General features: G+C 37.7%; 1 protein-coding gene across 3 annotated transcripts in view; it reads left to right on the top strand.

Moving 5' to 3' along the window:
- dennd4c (DENN/MADD domain containing 4C) overlaps positions 1–22,330 on the top strand; it is a 174,785-nt gene that overhangs the window by 64,165 nt on the left and 88,290 nt on the right. For all 3 annotated transcript variants that reach the window (XM_059970022.1, XM_059970020.1, XM_059970021.1), the window contains exons 4-12: positions 4,106–4,175; positions 5,185–5,354; positions 6,553–6,794; positions 9,848–9,914; positions 10,045–10,103; positions 15,558–15,702; positions 15,798–15,973; positions 16,574–16,674; positions 18,218–18,436. In XM_059970022.1, coding sequence (XP_059826005.1) covers positions 4,106–4,175; positions 5,185–5,354; positions 6,553–6,794; positions 9,848–9,914; positions 10,045–10,103; positions 15,558–15,702; positions 15,798–15,973; positions 16,574–16,674; positions 18,218–18,436 — 1,249 coding nt within the window. The remainder of the gene's footprint in view (positions 1–4,105; positions 4,176–5,184; positions 5,355–6,552; positions 6,795–9,847; positions 9,915–10,044; positions 10,104–15,557; positions 15,703–15,797; positions 15,974–16,573; positions 16,675–18,217; positions 18,437–22,330) is intronic.

Below are 22,330 nucleotides of genomic sequence, written 5' to 3'. Positions count from 1 at the left end.
ACCCAATGACTTGGCCTCCGCTGCTGCCCGTGGCAACATATTCCATAGATTCACCACCCTCTGGCTTAAAATTTTTTTTCGCATCTCTGTTCTGAATGGGCGCCCTGCAATCCTCAAGTCATGTCCTCTCGTACTAGACTCCCCCACCATGGTAAATAACTTTGCCACATCCACTCTGTCCATGCCTTTCAACATTCGAAATGTTTCTATGATGTCCCCCCTCATTCTTCTAAACTCCAAGGAGTACAGTCCAAGAGCAGTCAATCGTTCCTCATATGTTAACCCCCTCATTCCCAGAATCATTCTAGTGAATCTTCTCTGAACCCTCTCCAATGTCAACACATCCTTTCTTAAATAAGGAGTCCAAAACTGCACACAGTATTCCAAGTGAGGTCTTACCAGTGCCTTACAGAGCCTCAACATCACATTCCTGGTCCTGTACTCTATTCCTCTAGAAACGAATGCCAACATTGCATTCGCCTTTTTCACCACCAACTCAACCTGGAGGTTAACCTTAAGGGTATCCTGCACGAGGACTCCCAAGTCCCGTTGCATCTCAGAACTTTGAATTCTCTCCCAATTTAAATAAGTCTGCTCGTTTATTTCTTCTACCAAAGTTCATGACCGTACACTTTCCGACATTGTAATTCACTTGCCACTTCTTTGCCCATTCCCCCAATCTATCCAAGTCTCTCTGCAGACTCTTTGTTTCCTCAGCACTACCGGCCCCTCCACCTATCTTTGTATCATCAGCAAACTTAGCCACAAAGCCATCTATTCCATAATCCAAATCATTGATATACAACATAAAAAGAAGTGGCCCCAACAGTGGAACACCAATGGTAATCGGCAGCCAACCAGAATGGGATCTTTTTATTCCCACTCTGTTTCAACCAACACTCTATCCACGTATGTAACTTTCCCGTAATTCCATGGGCTCTTATCTTGTTTAGCAGCATGACCTGACATTAACAGACTGCAGCTACTGGGGGTACTGTAAGGATTAATGTTTTCTCCAACCGTCTATAACCGCACGGAAGAAGAAATCGGGTTTTAAATGGTGAGCATGGGTAATGTTAACATTTAATGGGACCCACCCATTGCCCTATCGCTGAACCGTTCCCACAACCTATGGACTCACTTTTGAGGACTCTTCATCTCATGTTATTGATATTTATTGCTTATTTATTATTTTTTTTCCACTTGTCTTTGCAAAATTTGTTGCTTTTGCACATTGGTTGTCTGCCTGCCCTATTAGATGTAGTCTTTCATTAATTCTATTATGGCTCTTGGATTTACTGAATATGCTGGCAAGAAAATTAATCTCAAGTGTTATATATGGTGACATATATGTGCTTTGAAAATAAATTTACCTTGAATTTTGAACTTTTTACCTTTGTATCCTCATACTTAAAACCAGCATGCAGAATATTAGGCAAGTGATTAGAAAAACAAATGGCATGAGGGGATTTGAGAACAGGCAATGATATACTGCAATTTGAGAGACTGCACCAGCTATATTATGTGCATTTCAGGTGTCCTTGGCTAAAGTGGTTGAGGCTCTGTCATCAAGTTAATTCAGAACAGAAATAGGCAAATTTCTGGATATTACAGAAATTGAGTGTATTGGGATAGTACTGGAAGGTAGTGTTGATGTAGATTAGACATGATTTTGTTGAATGAGGGTGCAGATGTGACCATCTGAATGGCGTGTTCTTGGCTCTGTTTCTTGTTTATGGTTTAACAGATTATGGGTTCATTCCCTTGAGGATACTGACTAACTGAAGCAATGTGTCACTTGTTCTGAAGCTAATCAAAATGCTCCTTTTTGGAATATGTGTGCTTTGTTGGAATGTAGTGGTGAAGAAGCACCTTGAACTGCTGCAGTCCTTCTGGTTAAGGTGCATTCATAGTCATGTTTTGGCAGTAAGTTCCAGAATTTAAATCCAATGATAAATAAGGGTTGATGAAATATTTTCAAATCTATATGGTGTGCGACTTGAAAGTGAGTGTGTTTCCATGTTCCTGCTGCCCTTGTCTTTGGTACATATTGGGAGGTGATGTGGAGCAGTGGGGTGAATACCTGTCATGCATTTTGTAAATGGTATGCATTGGAACCACTGTGTGCCCGTGGAGGGAGTGAATGTTTACAGATGTTAATGCTGTCCAATCAATTGTCAAAATCCTACACCAGCAGGTTCAGTAAAAGTTGTTATCCTATAGCCGTCAGGCTCCTGAACTAGCATGGCTAACTTCAATCATCGGTACTTTAGGCTATTCGATGACCTGCAGACTCACTTCAAGGACTCTTTAGAACTCATGTTCTCAATATTTTTGTATTTGCACATTTTGTCATCTTTTGCACATTGGTTGTTTGTCAGTTTATGTGCAGTTTTTTCTCAATGTAAATGTCTGCATGAAAATGTATCTCAAGGTAGCATAAGGTGACATGTATGTACTTCGATAATAAATTTGCTTTGAACTTTGAGGTACTTTCAAATATTGTAACACATGGAGAAAATACCCAGCTTTTAAACTTGAAACCTGTAGTGCTGCACATTTTTTCAAAGTTTAAGGTACATTTATTGTTAAAGTATGCATACCATTTACAACTGTGGGATTCACCTTCTTGTAGGCAGCCACAAAAAAAGCAGGATCGAATCCCATGAAAGAAACTTGCACAACAAAGACTGTCAAACAACCAATCTGTGGGGGGAAAAGAGAACAAATCGTGCAAATAGTTTTTTTTAAAAAAGTAAACAAACAATACACAGAACCATGAACTGCAGAGTCCTTGAAAGTGAGTCCACTGCCACGGAGCCAATTCAGAGCTGAGGTGAGGTGAGTGCTTTGTGCACGTTTCCATGAGTGCTTCACAAGTGAACTTGTTCCTTCGTGAGCCATGACAATACTTAATGTGAATAAAGACGTTGATTATAAGCAGGTTGTGTGAACTTGGGGTTTTACTTGGCTGAACTAGCGTTCTTGTGTTTTAGAGTATCCATACTTGTTTAATTTTCCCTGCGGGAAAGATACAAGTACCAACCTTCAATGGCTATTTCATCAATTTCAGTCATTTGCTACTTAAGCCAGTTAATTCATCCACCCCTTTTTTTCAGCTAAGATTAGTCAAATTTAGATCTACCTAACCAGATATCGAATAGGGAATCATTCTGTTCTGTTCCAAACCTAAAGTTGTCATTTGAGGTAGCTGGAAATATACTTGGGCTATCTCCCAAAATTTTGTTTGGCAGTGTTGTGGTAAATTGAACTTCCTGTATATGACAAAGTATCTATGTATTGACTGTGAAATATGTATTCAAATACAGTATGTCATTAAGATACAGTAAAATAATGTTATTGTATGCTTATAATCATTAGCATGCAGACACTACAACGACAGAATCATTTATCATATATTTTGTTGGTTTAGAACTGGTGTTTTCCTACACAAAATAATTTTGAGTTTAATTCATTTAGAGATCTATTTCTAATAAACCATTACAGCAATATTGTTCAAGGAAGATACCTTTCAAACAATTTAAAAACACTTGGCTTTGATATATATAAAAAGTGTGTGTGTGTATATTTATCATATATAAATAAATAAAATATGTGTATATCCATGCTGTGCTTACAGCCTATTTGGATTCAAATGGAAATGCCAAGTGTGAATATAACTGCTCTGGTTCATGTTACTCTTTGTTAAATTGTCCCACCTTGGCTTTTTGAATTACTAAATAGAAGACTGAAAGTTGCTCAAAAACAAGAAATATGATAAAGAATTTTCCTCAGTGAAAACTTTAAAGTTGCTGAAGTGCTCAGAGTGGTTTGTTGTGTTCTGGGCTGGGTGATTACTCGTATTTGTCACTAGACTGGTAAAGCAAACTACTGACAAATCAAATAATATAATTGCTGGATTTCTGCCATGATGTTATTTGCTTCAGTAGTTGCTAGCATCTGGAGATAAACTCTAGGAAAAAGTGAGTAATTTCCTCTGTTTCAGCATGTCACATACTTCTTGACGTAAAGGCTTACATTAAGAATTACTTTCATTTAAGCAGTAAAGCTCGGACTATGTATAACTTTGTGTTTCTATTGACAGTGGGGTTCCAGTGTCTATCTTTGTTACAAGAAGTCTGTTCCTGTTTCCAATTCGATTGCATATAAGGCCGGTATGTTATCTGATTCATAACCTTTGAAAGTTTTTAGGAAATGCACAATTTGTACTTGTCATTTCCCCCAACTGCAGCTTTAAAATGGAAACTTGAACATGGGTTTTTCATTATTAATTTGGGAGAGCGCCTATAGTTCAAGCTAATTATGGAAGTTGCAGGACAGATGTCCTCATCAATAAATATATGAAATCTTTTGATGTTCACCTCTAATTCATCAGCTAAGCACATGCTTTTTGTCCATGATTTACCTCCTCCAGTAGTTTTGACAAAAATGAAATTGGCTCTGGTCCTGTGTGTTTTTTTTTTAACAATATGGTCTTTGATTTGGCTACATAGTAACTGTGTTCATTAAAATGCAAAACCCTGTGAAAAGCAGAAATTCAAAGACTGCATTTTGGGTTCAAATGCCACTGCAAAATGGTTTGTTGAATAACTTAATGGGTTCTTCTAATTAAACTGGTTGAAGTGCTATCAATAACCAATTTATGACTTTATGTATTACAGATAATAGTGCGTAATTTTTAGATTATCATACCATGATAAACAGCTTTCTGTTATTAATATTTTAACCATATTTTTGGTGATTACGGGATGAGACGTTTAAACTGGGCTGCCAGTTGTGCCTTTGCTGTTTGACACCTCGAGTAGTGTTTTTATGCAAAGTAATTTATGTGCTAAAGTGTTTTATTGTGAGCCATTGACATTTGGTGTTTGCAAATGATCTGGTGTGTTACCTCTTTCAGAATGATCTGGCACAGAATACTTTTCAAACCAAAACATTAAATGTTCTGAAAACTGGTGCCAAATTATATTGGCTTTCATTTTTTTGGAGCAGCTATTGTGCCTTTATTAATCTTTGATTTGGAGACTAACAAATCTGTAAGAAAAGGTTTATGATGCAACAGTGTATTTAGTTAAAGAAATTTGGGGAATGATTTTAAAGTTGAGCTACATTGTACTTTGTTTCCTTCAAACATGTGTATAATGCTACTTTGTCTTTTTTCAGGATTAATATGTCGATATCCTGAAGAGGACTATGAGTCGTTCCCACTGTCAGAGTCAGTGCCTCTCTTCTGCCTTCCAATGGGAGCTACTATTGAATGCTGGCCTCCCCAGACAAAATATCCATTACCAGTTTTCTCCACCTTTGTGTTAACTGCTTCATCAGCAGAGAAGGCAAGTTCAGAGAGAAAAAAAATCGCTTAATATTTTTTGTCCTGGTTCAATCTGCTTTACGCAGACCTATAGAACTATAAAACGTTCAGTTATCTAAGCTTGTTTTCCCAATGAAATGTTGAATCAGGGTGCATTTCCCTTGGTTGAATGTTAAAGATGGCTTGTCATTAAATTCACAAGTTTCCCCTTTGTTCTGGTGTTTATTTCTTCCTCACTTGAAGCTGTTATTTTATTTCTTTATTGTTTATTGAATGGTAGAGCAGACTAGATGGCCTACGCTCAACTTCTTTTCAATGTTTTTGCCTTTACAGCTGTGACATTTCAAAAGTTAGGTTATTGATTGACAGAAATTGATTATGTAAGCATCAGTCTAAATTGACAAAGACTACTGGGAGTAGCTTTCATATTTGAGATTGAGGAACAGGGATGTTAAATATAGATTATTTTCATTTTGATCCATGTTCCTGGTGCAGCAAAACTTTATAAATCTACTGTATGGCATCTGCCTCAGCAGGTAATGTTTCCCACATTCCCTTATGACTTACCGCACTCCTTTGAAATTTACATGTGTTTACTTGGAAGTATATTCTGTGAAACACCTAAAAATGTGTTGATATAAATAGCATTCAGTATTTCAGAAAATTTATTGATCCAGCACTGCCAAAGTCCTTAAGCTTGCAGTGTTTTTAAAGTTTTGCTGTTTTATGCTATATTAATTAGCTTTTTTTAAGCCAGGCATGCCTGTTAATATTAACCCATTTTATATGTACTGAAGAACTGAGTATGTATTCTGGAGTTTAGAATGTTGGAATATATGGATTTGGAGTTGAGACAAAACAGGGACAAAGTTCAAACTTTAGGGCTATAACTGATAAAAAAAAAATTGTTATGAAATATTATGTCCTGACAATCGGAAGTTTTTTTAAAGAGGAAGTGGTTCAATGAACTGTAACTACTAAGCAAGAGGAGAGCCACTTTATCTTGGGAAAGTTGATTGTTTCAAGTATGCTATGAAATCTTAATTCTTTTACCAACTGCCAATCAGTTTGAAAAGTTACTGTCTTGGTAGATTTGCTCAAAGATCATTTGTCCATTTTGTACAAAATCCATGATACTGAATTGCTAATTTGAATAGTCTGTTACCTCTTGTTTTCTCTAATTTGAGGAACTAATTTTTGACTGTGATTTAATACAATAGGTTTATGGTGCTGCCATCCAGTTTTATGAATCATATCCAGTAGAGCAACTTAACGAGAAGCAGCTTGTGCAGCTCGGCCTCATCACTGCTGTGGGGAAGAAACTTATCACATCCAAGTCTGTGCACACCAATAAATGCATCTGCCTTCTGTCCCGCTGGCCCTTCTTTGAGGCATTCCGCAAATTTTTGATGTTTCTATACAAACTTTCAGTCTCAGGACCTCATCCTTTGCCAATTGAGAAGTATGTACAATTTTGTTGGGGTTTGCTTTTCCAAGTCATAGAATTGAAAATACACTAAATTTTAAAGTAATTTTTCATAAAATTCAGTTTTTCCTTGAGTGCAAACACAAATTAATCAAATCAGATCAAACTGATCACAACAAGAAGTGTTGGTACTTGCAAAAAGAAGAATAACTTTTAATTTGATGTAATATAAGATGCACTCTTCCCATCAATGCCTTTGAATAGTGAATAGTTGTGGATGATTTTATTTCTGTGATTGTATTCTTTCTTGAATCTATTTAAATCTGAAGTTGCTTTGTCACTTAATTTTATGGCTGTGCAGTTATTTGCTTAATTCCATTTTCCTTAACTATGCTTCCCATAACAAACCAACAGCTTCAAACTACTTTATTGTTTTGGAATCAAAAAAAGTCTGCTTATCTAGCTAAAAATGATGCTTAACATGCTAAGTATTTCTAACATTTTCAAATTTTCAACAATGGAGATATTTTATATTTTGTTTTCAGTGTTTAAAATGTTTGCCGAGAATGTCTAAGTACTCTTCTTGCTCTTTAATAAATCAAAATAAAGGAAATGCAAAAGATCTGAAATGTAGTACTGGAACTACAAACTGCACCTGTGACAAGCAAGAGAATTAATGTTTTGATGAGTTTGCAAGTGCTAATTTGAGTTTGGTCAAGATAATAGTCTGATTTGAATCATCTTCTTATTTGCCAGAATTTGTGCCAATTGAATTTTTCAATTCTGGCAATGCTTTTAGTAACATGTATTTCTGCTGCTTTCATTTTTTTTTTGGTGGTTTGAGTGCAAGCAGTTGATATGGCAATAAATGCAAACTATACTGTATGCTGTCAGTATGTAAACAGTAATCATGCAGTAAGTGCACTGCCCTACTGAAATACTAACAGTACACCAGAAGTGGATTCCAAAATTCTGGTTGTATTTCCTACCTAGCTCCAGACTCTACCTTTCTCCTGTTTTTCATCTAGCTTTTACCTTTATCTTGTTTGGGTTTAATCAGAAGACCCTTCTGCACTTGCTGTTTTCCCCTTTCAATCAACCAAAGTTAATTAGAAAAGCTTCGTAAATTAAAATGTTTGAAATGTAATTTCGACAGTAGGGACTTTGTGCACCCAACCCACTTGAATATGATGCTGCCCTTGATAATTAACAACTGAACATATCTAAATTTTTTTTAAAGACAAGATTTATTTATGCATTATGCAATGTTATAAATGATTGCTAATTAAGATCCTTTCCCCAATTGGTGCGTTAGTTTGTTCTGAGAAGTTTCTTGGTTCGGTGTAAAATTTGTTTAATCAATCTTGTTTTTGAATTTTTTTTTAAGCTTTGTTCAAGCACTCCTGGTGATAAATTATCCCAAACGATTTATACTATAATTAAACAAAAGTCATAAATATTACTATTGTGGCATCACTGCATTGTCTGCATCTTGCCAAATTTAATAATTAATATGCAAAATTAAATAAATTGAATAATTACACAACAAATTGTTGTTAGTTTTAAGTAATGTAGCCATAACAGCTTCAAGTTTTTCTGGAATGAATAAATGGAAGTATTGAAGAAGGTTAAAAGTTGAAATATGGAATATAACTCCAGTTAAGTAAAAGTCTGTCATGCTGAGCAAGTATATTTTTCACTGCCCCTAAGTATACATGTACATATGGCAATAAATTTGACCTTTGAGGAAAATGACAAAACCCACAGAAAGATATAAATATAGAAAACTGAGTTTTGTATTAGACTTGCTGGACAAATAAGGGTCATCAAGGATGGGAGTGACAGTGATGAACGGTTCCACTTCTGGGATTTTTTTTAAGCAGCAACGATCTCCAATTAAATGTTGACGGATTCTGATGTTCCCAAGCAGCTGGTGGATTTCTTGCCCTGGCAACTGCTCATTCGCAACCCTGAATATCGATTGAGAATGACTTGATACTCCACTGTCATTATACTTGAGGCTTCATAAGCTTTGGCAGGATTTAAGCCCATGAGTGAATAGAGCAGAAGCAAACACTTGTTGTGCTTTTTATATTTGCAATTAAAGTTGTTACAACCACAATTTGAAATTGCTTTAAAAAAAACTTTTCATTAACAGTTAATTCCACATCCCATTCCCATTCTGATATGTCTATCCATGGCCTGCTCTACTGTCAAAATGAATCCAAACTCAGGTTGGAGGAACAGCACCTTATATACCGGCTGGGTAGCCTCCAACGTGATGGCATGACATTGACTTCTCTAACTTCCGTTAATGCCCCTCCTTACCCCATTCCTGACATATTTAGTTGTTTGCCTGTTCTCCATCTCCCTCTGGTGCTTCCCCCCCCCACTTCGTTCTCCCGAGGCCTCCCGTCCCATGATCCTTTCCCTTGTTCAGCTATGTATCACTTTCGCCAATCACCTTTCCAGCTCTTAGCTTCATCCCACCCCCTCCGGTCTTCTATCATTTCGCATTTCCCCCTCCCCCCATTACTTTCAAATCTCTTACTATCTTTCCTTTCGGTTAGTCCTGACGAAGGGTCTCGGCACGAAACGTTGACAGTGCTTCTCCCTATAGATGCTGTCTGGCCTGCTGCGTTCCACCAGCATTTTATGTGTGTTGTTGTTTTCATTAACAGTCATTAGTCTGGACATTTTACAGTGAAGGAAATTTCCTCTCAAGACAGATGTAAAGGATTTCATGGGCCCAGCATTTTCTGTTAATACAATCAGTCACTTCCTCAGGATTTAAAACTACTAGATTGTTTCCTCTTCCCCAAGGCTTTATATTTATTTGTTGTGTGGCTTAGCTAATGCCTAACCATTTTGTTTTTTTTAAAGTTTGGTTAATTAGTTGGTAATCGTATACAACAGTACAGTCAGTATCAGATCTGGATCATAGCATATTAATATTGATACTGTCTGGGGCCATTTGTTGTAATAGCACTATTTTTATGTTTATTGCCCTTCTGTTTAATGCGAACTAACTATAGTCATTTTTGTTTTGCCATTTATCATTTTTGAGACTTTTCTTATATTGTTTATAGGCATATATCCCACTTCATGCATAATGTTCCCTTCCCATCAGCCCAGAGGCCAAGAATCTTGGTTCAGGTAATGTGTATGCACATTGCTAGTTGTACAAAATTAGCTGTGGAGAGTTGAGCTTTTTATTTTTTACAAATATGATTATATTAGCTTGATTTCAGTTTAACCGGATACTGAATGTTTTTCTATTTTGTAGCTATCTGCACTTGATGCATTGATTCTGTCTCAGCCAGTTTCAACACCCTTGCCTTTAAGGTAAGTTGAACAAAGAGGAAGTAAAAGGTAAACAATCATCTTTTGCCCTTATTCATGTAATTTGTTACTCTTTATTTCTGCATTTAGCCCTTTGTTTTTTACCTTTAACCTTCTTAAGGCCTTACTTATTTTCAAAATATTTGTTTACATGTTCCACAAGCCCTCATGTAATTTGGTGTATAATTTTTGCTTAAACAAAGTGCAATATACCTGGATGTTTTTACTATATTCAACCTGTATATAAATGGTGGTGTTTCCTTTGAATACTATTCGGATTAAATAGCCCAGGAACAGGCCTTCGGCACACAATATTGTGCCGAACCAACAGGACTGATAATCAAATGGCCATCTAAATGAATCCCTTCTGCCTACGCAATGTCCACATCCTTCCTTTTCCCTTGTGTTCATGTACCTATTTAGATATTTCTTAAGTCTCTACCACCATCCCAGCTAGTGCATTCCAGGCACCCATTCTGTATCTTAATAAAAACAACAACTTGCCCCTCAGTTCTCCTTTAGACTAACCCACTCTCACCTTAAATGTACAAACCCCATTTCCAGAAAAGTTGGGATATTTTCCAAAATGCAATAAAAACAAAAATCTGTGATATGTTAATTCACGTGAACCTTGATTTAACTGACAAAAGTACAAAGAAAAGATTTTCAAAAGTTTAACTGACCAACTTAATTGTATTTTGTAAATGTACACAAATTTAGAATTTGATGGCTGTAGCACACTCAACAAAAGTTGAGACAGAGGCATGTTTACCATTGTGTTACATCACCTTTCCTTTTAATAACACTTTTTAATCGTTTTGGAACTGAGGATACTAATTATAGTGGATTTGCAATTGGGAATTTTGTTCATTCTTGCTTGATATAAGATTTCAGCTGCTCAACAGTCCGTGGTCTCAGTTGTCTGATTCTCCTCTTCATGATGCGCCATACATTTTCAATAGGAGATAGATCTGGACTGGCAGCAGGCCAGTCAAGCACACGCACTCTGTGTCTACAAAGCCACGCTGTTGTAGCCCGTGCAGAGCGTGGCCTGGCATTGTCCTGCTGAAATAAGCATGGACGTCCCAGGAAGAGACGTCACCTTGATGGCAACATATGTCTCTCTAAAAATCCTAATATACACCTCAGAGTCAATGGTACCTTCACATACATGCAACTCACCCATGCCGTGGGCACTGATGCACCCCCATACCATCACAGATGCTGGCTTTTGCACCTTTCGCTAATAACAATCAGGATGGTTGTTTTCATCTTTGGCACGGAGAACTCGACGCCCGTTTTTTCCGAAAACTAGCTGAATGTGGACTCATCCGACCACAGCACACGGTTCCGCAGTCTTTTGGTCCATCTGAGATGAGCTCGGGCCCAGAGAACTTGCCTGTGTTTCTGCATAGAGTTGATGTATGGCTTCCTCCTTGTGTAATACAGTTTCAGGTTGCTTTTGTGGATGCAGCGATGGACTGTCTTAAGTGACAATGGTTTTCCAAAGTACTCCCGAGCCCAGGTGGCTATTATTGTCACAGTAGCATGACAGTTTCTTAGGCAGTGCCGTCTGAGGGCTCGAAGATCACGCGCATTCAACAGTGGTTTCCGACCATGCCCTTCACGCACTAAGATGTCTATGAATTCTCTGAATCTTTTCACAATATTATGTACTGTAGATGTTGAAAGACCTAAATTCTCTGCAATCTTGCGTTGGGAAATGTTCCTTTTGAACTGACTAACAATTCTCTCACGAATTTTGGCACAAAGGGGTGAGCCACAACCCATCCTTGCTTGCAAAGACTGAGCCTTTGATGGACGCTACTTTTATACCCAGTCATGATACCTCACCTGCTACCAATTAGCCTGCTTAATGTGGAGTCTTCCAAACTGGTGTTACTTGAATATTCTGCGTACTTTTCAATCTTATTTTAACTCTGTCCCAACTTTTGTTGGGTGTGTTGCAGCCATCAAATTCTAAATTTTTGTATATTTACAAAATACAATTAAGTTGGTCAGTAAAACTATTGAAAATCTTTTCTTTGTAGTTTTGTCAGTTAAATAAGGGTTCTCATGAATTACCATCACAGATTTTTGTTTTTATTACATTTTGGAAAACATCCCAACTTTTCTGGAAATGGGGTTTGTATGTCCTTTGGTATTAGACACTTCAACCCTGGGAAAAAGATGCTGTCTGTCTACACTTCCGCATTACCTTATAAACCTCTATCAGATCTCCCCTCAGCCTCCTCTGCTCCAGAGAAACCAACCCAAGTTTGTCTAACCTCTTGTTATAGCTTATGCCCTCTAGTCAAGGCAACATCCTAGTAAATCTCTTATGCACCCTCTCCAAAGATTCGACATAATGGAGTGACAACTGTAGGCAGTACTCCAGATGCAGCCTAACTCAAGTTCTATAAAGTCCAACATAACTTGCTGTTCTACTTTTTTGATTTATTTTTCCACTTTGCATAATTCTTCAATATTTAATTTCCAGTTGAAAATTTTAAGTAAAAATATTTTCAAATGTATGAACCTTGCTGATTTTTATATAGTCACAATTAGCTTCAAACATTAAATTTGTTGGTCAAAATGAATGTCCAAAGAGGCATGTTACATGCTATTTGAATGTTTGCAACTTTTTTGTTTCCACTGGTGAGCTTACCCTGAGGATGGTTTGTGTTACTAATCATATTGACTGCTATTGGTTCTCTAATATATTTGCACTGAAATCATAATTTGTGAAAAACATCATGACATTAGTTTGATGTTTTTTTTGCTCAGTCTTCCTATAAGGGAGACTGTGGTGATTCCCTTTGCAGTGTAATAGTGAACAATTTGGAATGTCTGGCTTCTTTATTTTACCCCAACTTTCTTCGCAGAGAAGCAGAGGCATTAACTGTAGCACTTCTGTTCTGGTCCTACTGAGGGTGACCATTTCTAAGTTTAAACAGAATAGCAAGTTGTTTTGTATTGCCTTCCCCAGTTATACTCCTCAACTCTTCCTCCATTATATTGATGAATACATTGGCGCAGAGCTTGGCAATTTTACCAACTTTGATTCCTACTTTAACCTTGCGTTTAAATTCACTTGGTCCATCGCTGACACTTCCTTCCCTTTTCTCGATCTCTGTCTTCATCTCTGAAGGTCTCCTTTTTCAGTTTATTTTCTTTTTTCAGTTCCTTTGCCTGCATTGCATCTGTTCCCAGGGTATGGCTTTCTGTCATGGGGTTTCACTCCTGCGACTATTGATGCCCTCACCCACATCTCCTTCTGTGCTCACTCCATCTTTCCACTGCCTTAATAGTGATTGTTCCTCTTGTCCTTGCCTCCTTATCCAACACATTTGACACATTATCCTGTGCAATTCCACCATCTCCAAAGGGATCCTACCACTAATCATCTTTGCCTCCCCACTTGCTTTCCACAGGGATCGCTCCTCAGCAATTCCCTTGTCCATTCATCCCTCCCCACTAATCTCCCTTCCTCCCTCACCTCCATTCAGGGCCCCAGGCAGTCATTTCAGATGAGGCAATACTTTACTTGAGAATCTGCTGGGGTTGTCTTTTGTGTCTGGTGCTCCTGTTGCAGCCTTCTCAACATTGGTGAGACCTGTTATAAATTGGGGGACTGCTTTGTTGAGCACCTCCACTCATCTGCCACAAGCGGGTCTTCCCGGTGGCCAAACATTTTAATTCCAATTCTTGTTCCAACTTGTTGATCCATGGCCTCCCCTTGTGCTAAGATGAGGCCGTACTCAGGGTAAAGGAGCAACCTTTTGAAACAGAGTGGTTTGTTTCCCCTCCACCCCCACTCTGACCTTTTTTACCTCTTCTCACCTGCCTATTACTTCCCCGGGTCTTCTCCTCCTTCCCTTTCTCTATTGTTCACTCTTCTCTCCTATCAGATTCCTTTTTCTCCAAGTCTCCTTTCCCACCCACCTGGCTTCACCTGTCACCTTCCAGCCAGTCGTCTTCTCCTCCAACCCCCCCCCCCCCCCCGCCTTTTTAATCTGACATCTTTTTTTGCCTTCCTTCTCAGTACTGAACAAGGGCCTTGGTCAGAAACATCAACAGTTTATTCTTTTCCATAGATGCTGCCTGACCTGATGAGTTCCTCCAGCATTTCGTGTGTGTTGGTTTGCATTTTCAGCATGTGCAGACTTTCTTGTGTTTGTATTGTGTATATATGCACTCAAAGAAATGACTTTATGAAAAGCTATTTTTATTTCTATGCCCAAGCTAAAATGCTGATGATCTGCCTCTTCCACATTGCGTAGCCTGTATCAACATTTGGCATTTCCAAATAAGGTACAACAAAATAAAACTTTAGGTCCTGCTGTGAGCCTTATGCTTCGTCTTCCTTCTAACTCATTTAACCTTACAATAGAAGCAGCTGCAGATTTGGAGTAAAGTTGGCAATTGTTGAACTTGGATTAGTTTGGATGTGTGATGTTTGTCACAACTCAATGCAGAGACAAAATGTTATAACTCACCAAGTGCCATTTACTAATATTATGAAATGGAGTGTTTTGAGCAGTTTTGTCAGTGAATTTTGCCACTAGTTTATTCCAATATTCACTTTAAAAAAAAAATCATCAGCAGTTTCAGTACAGAATGTGATTTGACTTGACGGCTGAAGTGCAAGGCTGCCAGAGTGTTAATGTCTTAGCGGTAAGGTGAATGTCTGAGTTTTATTGACTGAAGTCACAACTACACAATTTTTCAGTTAAATTTATCTGATCATCTGTATGTTTGAATAAGCTGCTGTTAACAGCAGATTAGTATTTGCAGCTGAACCTTGGTCACTTGTGCCGTGAGGCAAGAATTCTGTTCCCTGCACCATTGTGCCACTAGCTGTTGAGCTTCATGTTTAAACTTAAGATGTTTCTTTCCCATAAATTACAGCTTTAGTTGATCTTATAAAGAGATCACTGCTTGAGTTATTTAGTATTAAGTTGTTGCATTGCTAAACTACATATGTGCCATTATCTTAAAATCTTCTGTTGCTATTCAAGCACATTGTCTATGAATGTTCTATTCCTGATGTCTTTATCTTGGAGAAGGCAGAAACAGTGGGGGCTGAGAAGGAAGATTTGGGAAACTGAAGAGTTGGAATTGAATTTCTGGAACTGGTTTTGCTGAATTGATCATTTTGGAGTTTAAATTTATAGTGCATCGTGAAGTATTGTTGTATGCTAATTTATCATGGCATTTTGTGTTAGTTGCTTTGCATAACTTTGTTAGCAATAGCATGAATAATTGCTTGCTTTGGAAAATTTACTTAGGTTAAATATTTCCAACTTTAATCCACAAAAACATCTCAGTCGATATATTTTCCAGTGTACGTTCCTTGTGAACTCATGACTTTAAACACACCAATTTAGAGCTATATTTAATTCTTTTTAAAGAAAGGTACAATGGCACAAAAATGCTTGTTTTTTTTCTTTATAGAGGAGCAAACTTTAGCACTTTGCTGATGAATTTGGGTGCTGAAAACTGTGCAATTCTACTGTACTTAGTCTTGATGGAAAACAAGATTTTGTTGCATTCTCTCAGGCCTGCTGTATTGACAGGTGTGGCTGAAGCTGTTGTGACTGTAAGTATTGGTATATTAACATAAAACTGGATTTTTTTATATCACCATTTTCATTAGAAAGAAAATTAATTAATTTTTCATGCTTTCTTTTTCAGATGATTTTTCCTTTTCATTGGCAGTGTCCATATATTCCACTCTGTCCATTGTCCCTAGCTGGAGTCCTCAATGCACCAATTCCATTTATTGTTGGTGTTGATTCACGGTATTTTGATCTTAATGACCCACCTGTGGATGTTGTGTGTGTGGATCTAGATACAAATACAATATATCTGTAAGTATTTTTATCTTTAGGGTAACTTGTGAAAAAGCTAAAATGTTTGTATATTTTCATCAGGGCAGGAATGAATGCAAGTGTTGTCTGCATTGGTCTTAATCATTTTATACAGTTTTGACTTAAATATTTCAAGGAACAGACTACCAACTACTCAGTGAGTTGAGCTTGGAAGATTGTCTTAGTCTTGGCAAACAGTTAAGTTGTACACCAAGTAAAAGCGTATCCAGAAAAAATAATTTTACTGGGGGGGGTGGGGTCGTGGAAGTGCACACACAAGAAATTGTAGTAGAAGCTTCATGGTATCTCTCAATATAAGCCTAGTGATAACGCAAGAAAAATGCATTAACTAGGTGTATATGCATGATATATGTTTAGGAATGAAATAAGAAGTTGTGGAACCTAGGTGTCGATGCACATGCAAATGAAGATGTTAGAATCATGTTAAATACAACTAAATGAAGCTGAGCATTGGAGAGTAATGAACTGGTCTTAAGCCAGACATTGTTAGATTAGGATTTTTGTAAGTTTTCTGCATTCTTTGGGCACCATGCCAGCTGCATGTTGGTTTATCTTTCATTGTTTTTGCTTTTTTTTAAGATCGGATGACAGGAAGAACTTAACCTGGAAGCAACTCCCAAAAAAACCTGGGAAGAATCTCTTCAGTTCTTTAGTGAGTCTACAAAATCAGCTTTCATTGAGTAAGTAATAAGTATTTTCATTAAGAATACAGTATCTTGCATGCAAGTTTGATTTAATATCCATAAAAATTGCTTTTTATTTCCACTGAAATTGCAGATGAGTAACTCAAAGGGATAATCTCTAAATATGTTATTAATTCAATCCATTATAAAATAAAAACTTCATTTTGCATTAATTTACAAACAATTTTTAAAAAATCAATTTATCATTTGTATGACAGTAGTTCTACATTTAAAAATATTGTTCATTTAGTTTTAACAGCAACACAGTTGCCAAATATGAAGTGCTATTAAATTTACAGCAGTGGATTCTCGGTGTTGTGCTCTTGGCCCAGATTATCAAGACTTAGTGCATGTACTGTGTATGAACCTAACCTGTTTCCTTGTCCAAACATGCCTTCTGTGGCCACAAGGCTCTCGCTATCCTCAAGAACATAGTGGGCTGCATGTTGTGGCTGATCCTGAATCACTACTCTGGACCACTGTGATGACCTTTATAAATGATTTCTGAGTGCCTGTCATTAGCAGGATGCTCCAGAATCAGGTTTATTATCACAGACATATGTCATGACCCTTCCTGATGAAGGGTCTCGGCCCGAAACATTGGCTACTCTTTTTTCATGGATGCTGCCTGGTCTGCTGAGTTCTTCCAGTGTTGTGTACGTATTCTTTAATTCACAGCATCTGCAGTAGTATTTTTGTCATGAAACTTGTTGTTTTTCAGCAGCAGTACAGTGAAACATTTTTTTTTAAAAATTACTATACAATAAGAAATGTGAAGTAAATGTATACAAGAAGTGCAAAAAGAGAGTAAGGAAGTGTTCCTGGACCATTCAGCCCTCTGAGTGCGAGGGGAATAAACAATATCTAAAACAATGAGTGCTCCTGCTCCTCGCAGATGGTAGTAATGAGAAGAGGGCGTGTCCTGGATGGTGAGGATTCTTAATGATGGATGCCTTTTGAAGATGTCCTCAGCAGAATGAGCAAGGTGGCTGTGTTTAAAATCCTCTGCATTGGTGACTTATACCAAACGGCAATCCACGGTGCATCTGCGGACAAGCTGATGAGAACAGGCGCAGTTCCGGGCACTAAATCAGAGTGAGGGAGCAGGTGTGGGGGCAGGAATGGCACTTGTTCTACTTACAAGGATATCTACCAGGAGGGAGATCATTGGAGAGGGATGGATGGATGAACAAGGGCATTTCATAGGGAGCAATCCCTACGGAAAGCCAGGAAGAGGGAAAGATGTGCTTGGTAGTGGGATCCAGTTTGAGATGGTGGTAGTTACAGAAGATTATCTGCTGGATGCGGAGGCTATTGGGATGGTAGGTATGGAAAAGAGGAATCCTATTTCTGGTGGGGTGAGGGCAGATGTCATGGAAGTTGGACTGTTCTGTTGACATTCACAAATTCAGATAAAAATGATACACTTATTAAATTTATTTTCCTTTTTCTCACTTATTTACTTAAATTGCATACCTTTTGGAAGCTTTTTTAATGTTTGGCAAATTGATTTAGATTGACTTTTTTTTTAATGGTTTAGTTCACAGGAGAGCACAGGAAGGGTCTGCTGTCGAGATGACACCAATAGAGGCTGACTTTTCCTGGCATAAAAAGATGATATCATTGGAAATGGAAGTCCAGGAGGCCTTTCTGCGATTTATGGCATCGATATTGAAAGGATACAGAACGTACCTCAAACCAATCACCCAAGCTCCTTCTGAAAAAGCCACTTCTGCAAATTCACTATTTGACCTACAAGGTATAGTTAATTCTAATTCATGCCAGTCTATTAATGCATCATCTCAAAAGGCACCAAATCATAAATACAAGAGATGCTGGAAATCCAGAGTAGTACACACAAATTGGTGGAGGGACTCAACAGGTCTATGGAATTGAAAAAGCAAGCAGAGTTTGTGAACTAAGACCCTTCTTCAGGGACTGGAAAGGAAGGGGGAATTTGCCAGGATATCAAGTTGGGGGCAGGGGAAAGAAGATAACTAGAATGTGATAGGCAAAGCCTGGTGGGTAGGAAAGGTAAAGAGCTGGAGAGGAAGGAATCTGATAGGAGAGGAGAGTGGACCATAGGAGAAAAGGTCTTTCAGAATGAACTGCATAGGTAAGTTGAAGTACGCTTTGAATCTGATTTGTTTTACCTTGATTTGCACAGTATGGTAGCATAGCATTTAGTAGAATGCTATTACGATACCAGTGACCTGGGTTCATTTCTGCTCTTGTCTGTAAGGGGTTTATACTCTGTTCCTGTAACCACATGGGTTTATTCTGGTTGCTTCAGTGCCCCTTCCCATTCTAAAGAACAAATGGGTTAGTTAGCTGTTTGGTCACATGATGTAATTGATCGGTGCAGATTGTTGGGTAAGAAGGACCTGTTACCATGCATGATCTCTCAATAAATAAAATCAAGTGTTACATGTGTACAAAGTAAAATTCCATTCCATCCTCAACCCAATTGGTCTGATGCATTTCAGTGTTAGGCAAATAACTTTACAGGTTCTGTTTTTAATTTCCTTGAAATGAATTTCTATTTTTGTGTCCATTTATATGAAAGAGTCTATTTCAAGAATTTGTCCTAATATAAGACAAAGTGGGCATCTATTTATGAATCATGTTTGGTCAAATTGTACTTGATCTTTACCTACCCCAGTTCTTAGCTACATTAAGTGTAGATGATTACATTTAGCAGTAAGCCTGTTTGCTTTGAGGCCCACAAAATACCCTTTGCCAGAAAGTGACATTGGCAGTAAAGCTGAGAGGTTTTGTCTGTTATTGTTTTGCAGATCTAAACAATTTTCATATTAGAGATATTTAGAAGCTATTTGAGTTGTAGTAAGCTTCAAAAGTATGATCGTAGGTTGATTAAAAGCATGGATAACTCAATATACATATTCTTGAAGTAAAGTAACTGAAAGTTAATATTAGCCTTTCCCATTCAAGAACACTCCAGCCTTTAGTAGAATGGGATTAAGTAATGCATTCTTCAGCATAACACTAGAGAAGTCTATGAAGCAAGGGTCTAATGCGGAGCGCATTCATTACAATCCAAGTATGAGAATGGTTAAATATTTGGGACACCAACTGCATTTTGGCCCTGCTTCTGATAAATTTAGTCATTATGAGAAAATAAGGATAATCATGCTCGATGAAAGTTCATAAGTCTGTAATACCCACACAATTGTCAAATTTGTTAACCCTTGTTGTCTTGGCTCATACTAAGTACAAGTTAGATTAAGCACCAGATATTAATAAGTTTGCAGTGTTCACTGATTCAGTACCTCAAACACCGTAATGTTATTGGAGAGAAGTTTCAAAACTTTATCTATTTGCTACTTTTCTAATGAAAGCAAAGAGATGAACTATCCACATACAGATGTCAGCAGCAGTTAGTTATGGAGGCGTATTAGGTGGAAATGGGCTTTTCTGTCACCATGCCTGCAGTTCTACTCATTTACATTAATCCTGTTTGCCTCCATTGGGTATGCCTCCCAGCCTATTTAAGTGTGTAACTAAATGCCTCTTAAATGCAGTAATTGTATCTGATTCTACTACTACCTCTGGCAGTGTATTCCAGACATCATTTGTATTTCTTTGAGGTCAGAGAATCATTCAGTACAGAAATGGGCCCTTCAGTCCAACGACCATAATAGCTGAGATTCCCATCTAAGATAGTCCAATTTGTTTATGTTTGGCCAACATTGATCTCAGTGTTAATGTACCTGCTTTGACCACTTCCCCTGGCGAACTGTGTTTTAAAAAAAAGATTTCTATTAAATCTTTCTCCCTCTCCACCTTAACCCTAAGCCCTGAAGTTCTTGATTTTTGATTCTTGATTCTCAGCCCTGCAAATATGCCTGTGTATATTCACCCCTATGTATGTCCCCCATAATTTTATACACTTTTATAAGATCACCTCTCCTTCTCCTATGTTCCAGTGAAACAAGTCCCAACCTGCTCAGTTTGTAAAACTCCTCTGAAGTCTTTATCCCTCACATTCCCTTTAAAACTCTTTCCAATGATTTTAAAGCTATACAGTCTTATTTTTAATTCCCTAATTATTATTTTTTTGTAATTTATTTTTATTGAAGTTCATCAAACATTTCCATAAGATGTATTTCAGATATTGTACATATATATCATATAGTCATATGCCACAAATCTCCACATAATATTTATCTGAGGTATACACTTGTAGAAAAGAGAGGAAAGAAAGAACAAGCAAAAGGAGAAAACTATGTACAGGTAGGGAGTGATTTTCTTTTACAACATATTCATTGATTTGGGAGAATAAAATCAGGCCTATGAGGTTTTATATAGTTAAATCATTTTTCCCAGTATAAATCAAATTGTTCCAACTTAGGAATTAACAGATGCTGTTATCTTCTCCATTTTGTAAATGTCCATTGTAATTTCCATCCATGCATTTAAAGTTTGGCTCTCCTGTGATAACCATCTCCTGGTTAAGAGTCTTTTTACCAGCCACCAGCAGTATATTCATTAAATATAAATATTTATTCACTTTTCAACCATTCTTGAGGTATATATCCAAAATATATGGTCTTACTTTCTAAGGGTATTTCACATTTAAAGGTGACTTGTAGGACATTGTGTATCCCACTCCAATAGGTTTTGATAACGGGGCATTCCCAGAAAATATAATTGTTTGCATTTTGATTTCCACAATTTCTCCAGCAAACAGGGAGGTTACTATCATAATGGGATTTCTGAGAGGGCGTAATAAAATATCAAGTTTTTCCATCCAAACTCCCTCCATTTCTGTAAACTGGTACACTTCCAATGATACCTACATATTATTGTTCATTCTTCCTCAGATATAATTATCCCTCCTTCCTTCTCCCATTTTGTTTTAATGTATGAAGTCAAATGTGTTTTAAAGTTTGACAAATCCTTATTCATACTTGAAATGATTCTACTACCGTTATCTGAATTATATGCTTTTCTAAATAGTTCTATGAAACATATACTTGATTTGGTTACATTTTTAACTGTCCTATTAACATACTGTCGCATCTGCAAATACCAGTAAAAGTCTGGTTTTTCTAATAAGTGTTTCTCTTTAAGCATTTCAAAACTGAACAGTATTCCCCCCATCCCTTCCCACCGATCTCCCTCCTGGTGCTTATCCTTGTAAACGGAACAAGTGCTAAACCTGCCCTTACACTTCCTCCCTCACCACCATTCAGGGCCCCAGACAGTCCTTCCAGGTGAGGCAACACTTCACCTGTGAGTCGGCTGGTGTGGTATACTGTGGTAGCCTCCAACCTGATGGCATGAACGTTGACTTCTCTAACTTCCATTAATGCCCCTCCTCCCCTTCTTGCCCCATCCTTGATATATTTAGTTGTTTTTTTTTCTCTCTCTCTGCCCATCACTCTGCCTGTTCTCCATCTCCCTCTGGTGCTTCCCCCCCCCACCCCTCTTTCTCCCGAGGCCTCCCATCCTGTGATCCTTTTCCTCCTCCAGCTCTGAATCACTTTCGCCAATCACCTTTCCAGCTCTTAGCTTCAGCCCACCCCCTGCGGTCTTCTACTATCATTTCGCATTTCCCCTCCCCCCACTACTTTCAAACCTCTTATCTTTCCTTTCGGTTAGACCTGATGAAGGGTCTCAGCCCGAAACA

This window comes from Hypanus sabinus, chromosome 5, assembly GCF_030144855.1.
Source record: "Hypanus sabinus isolate sHypSab1 chromosome 5, sHypSab1.hap1, whole genome shotgun sequence".
Lineage (NCBI taxonomy): Eukaryota > Metazoa > Chordata > Chondrichthyes > Myliobatiformes > Dasyatidae > Hypanus > Hypanus sabinus.
Note: the sequence above shows the minus strand (reverse complement) of the source record. Positions and strands in the feature narration are given on the sequence as shown.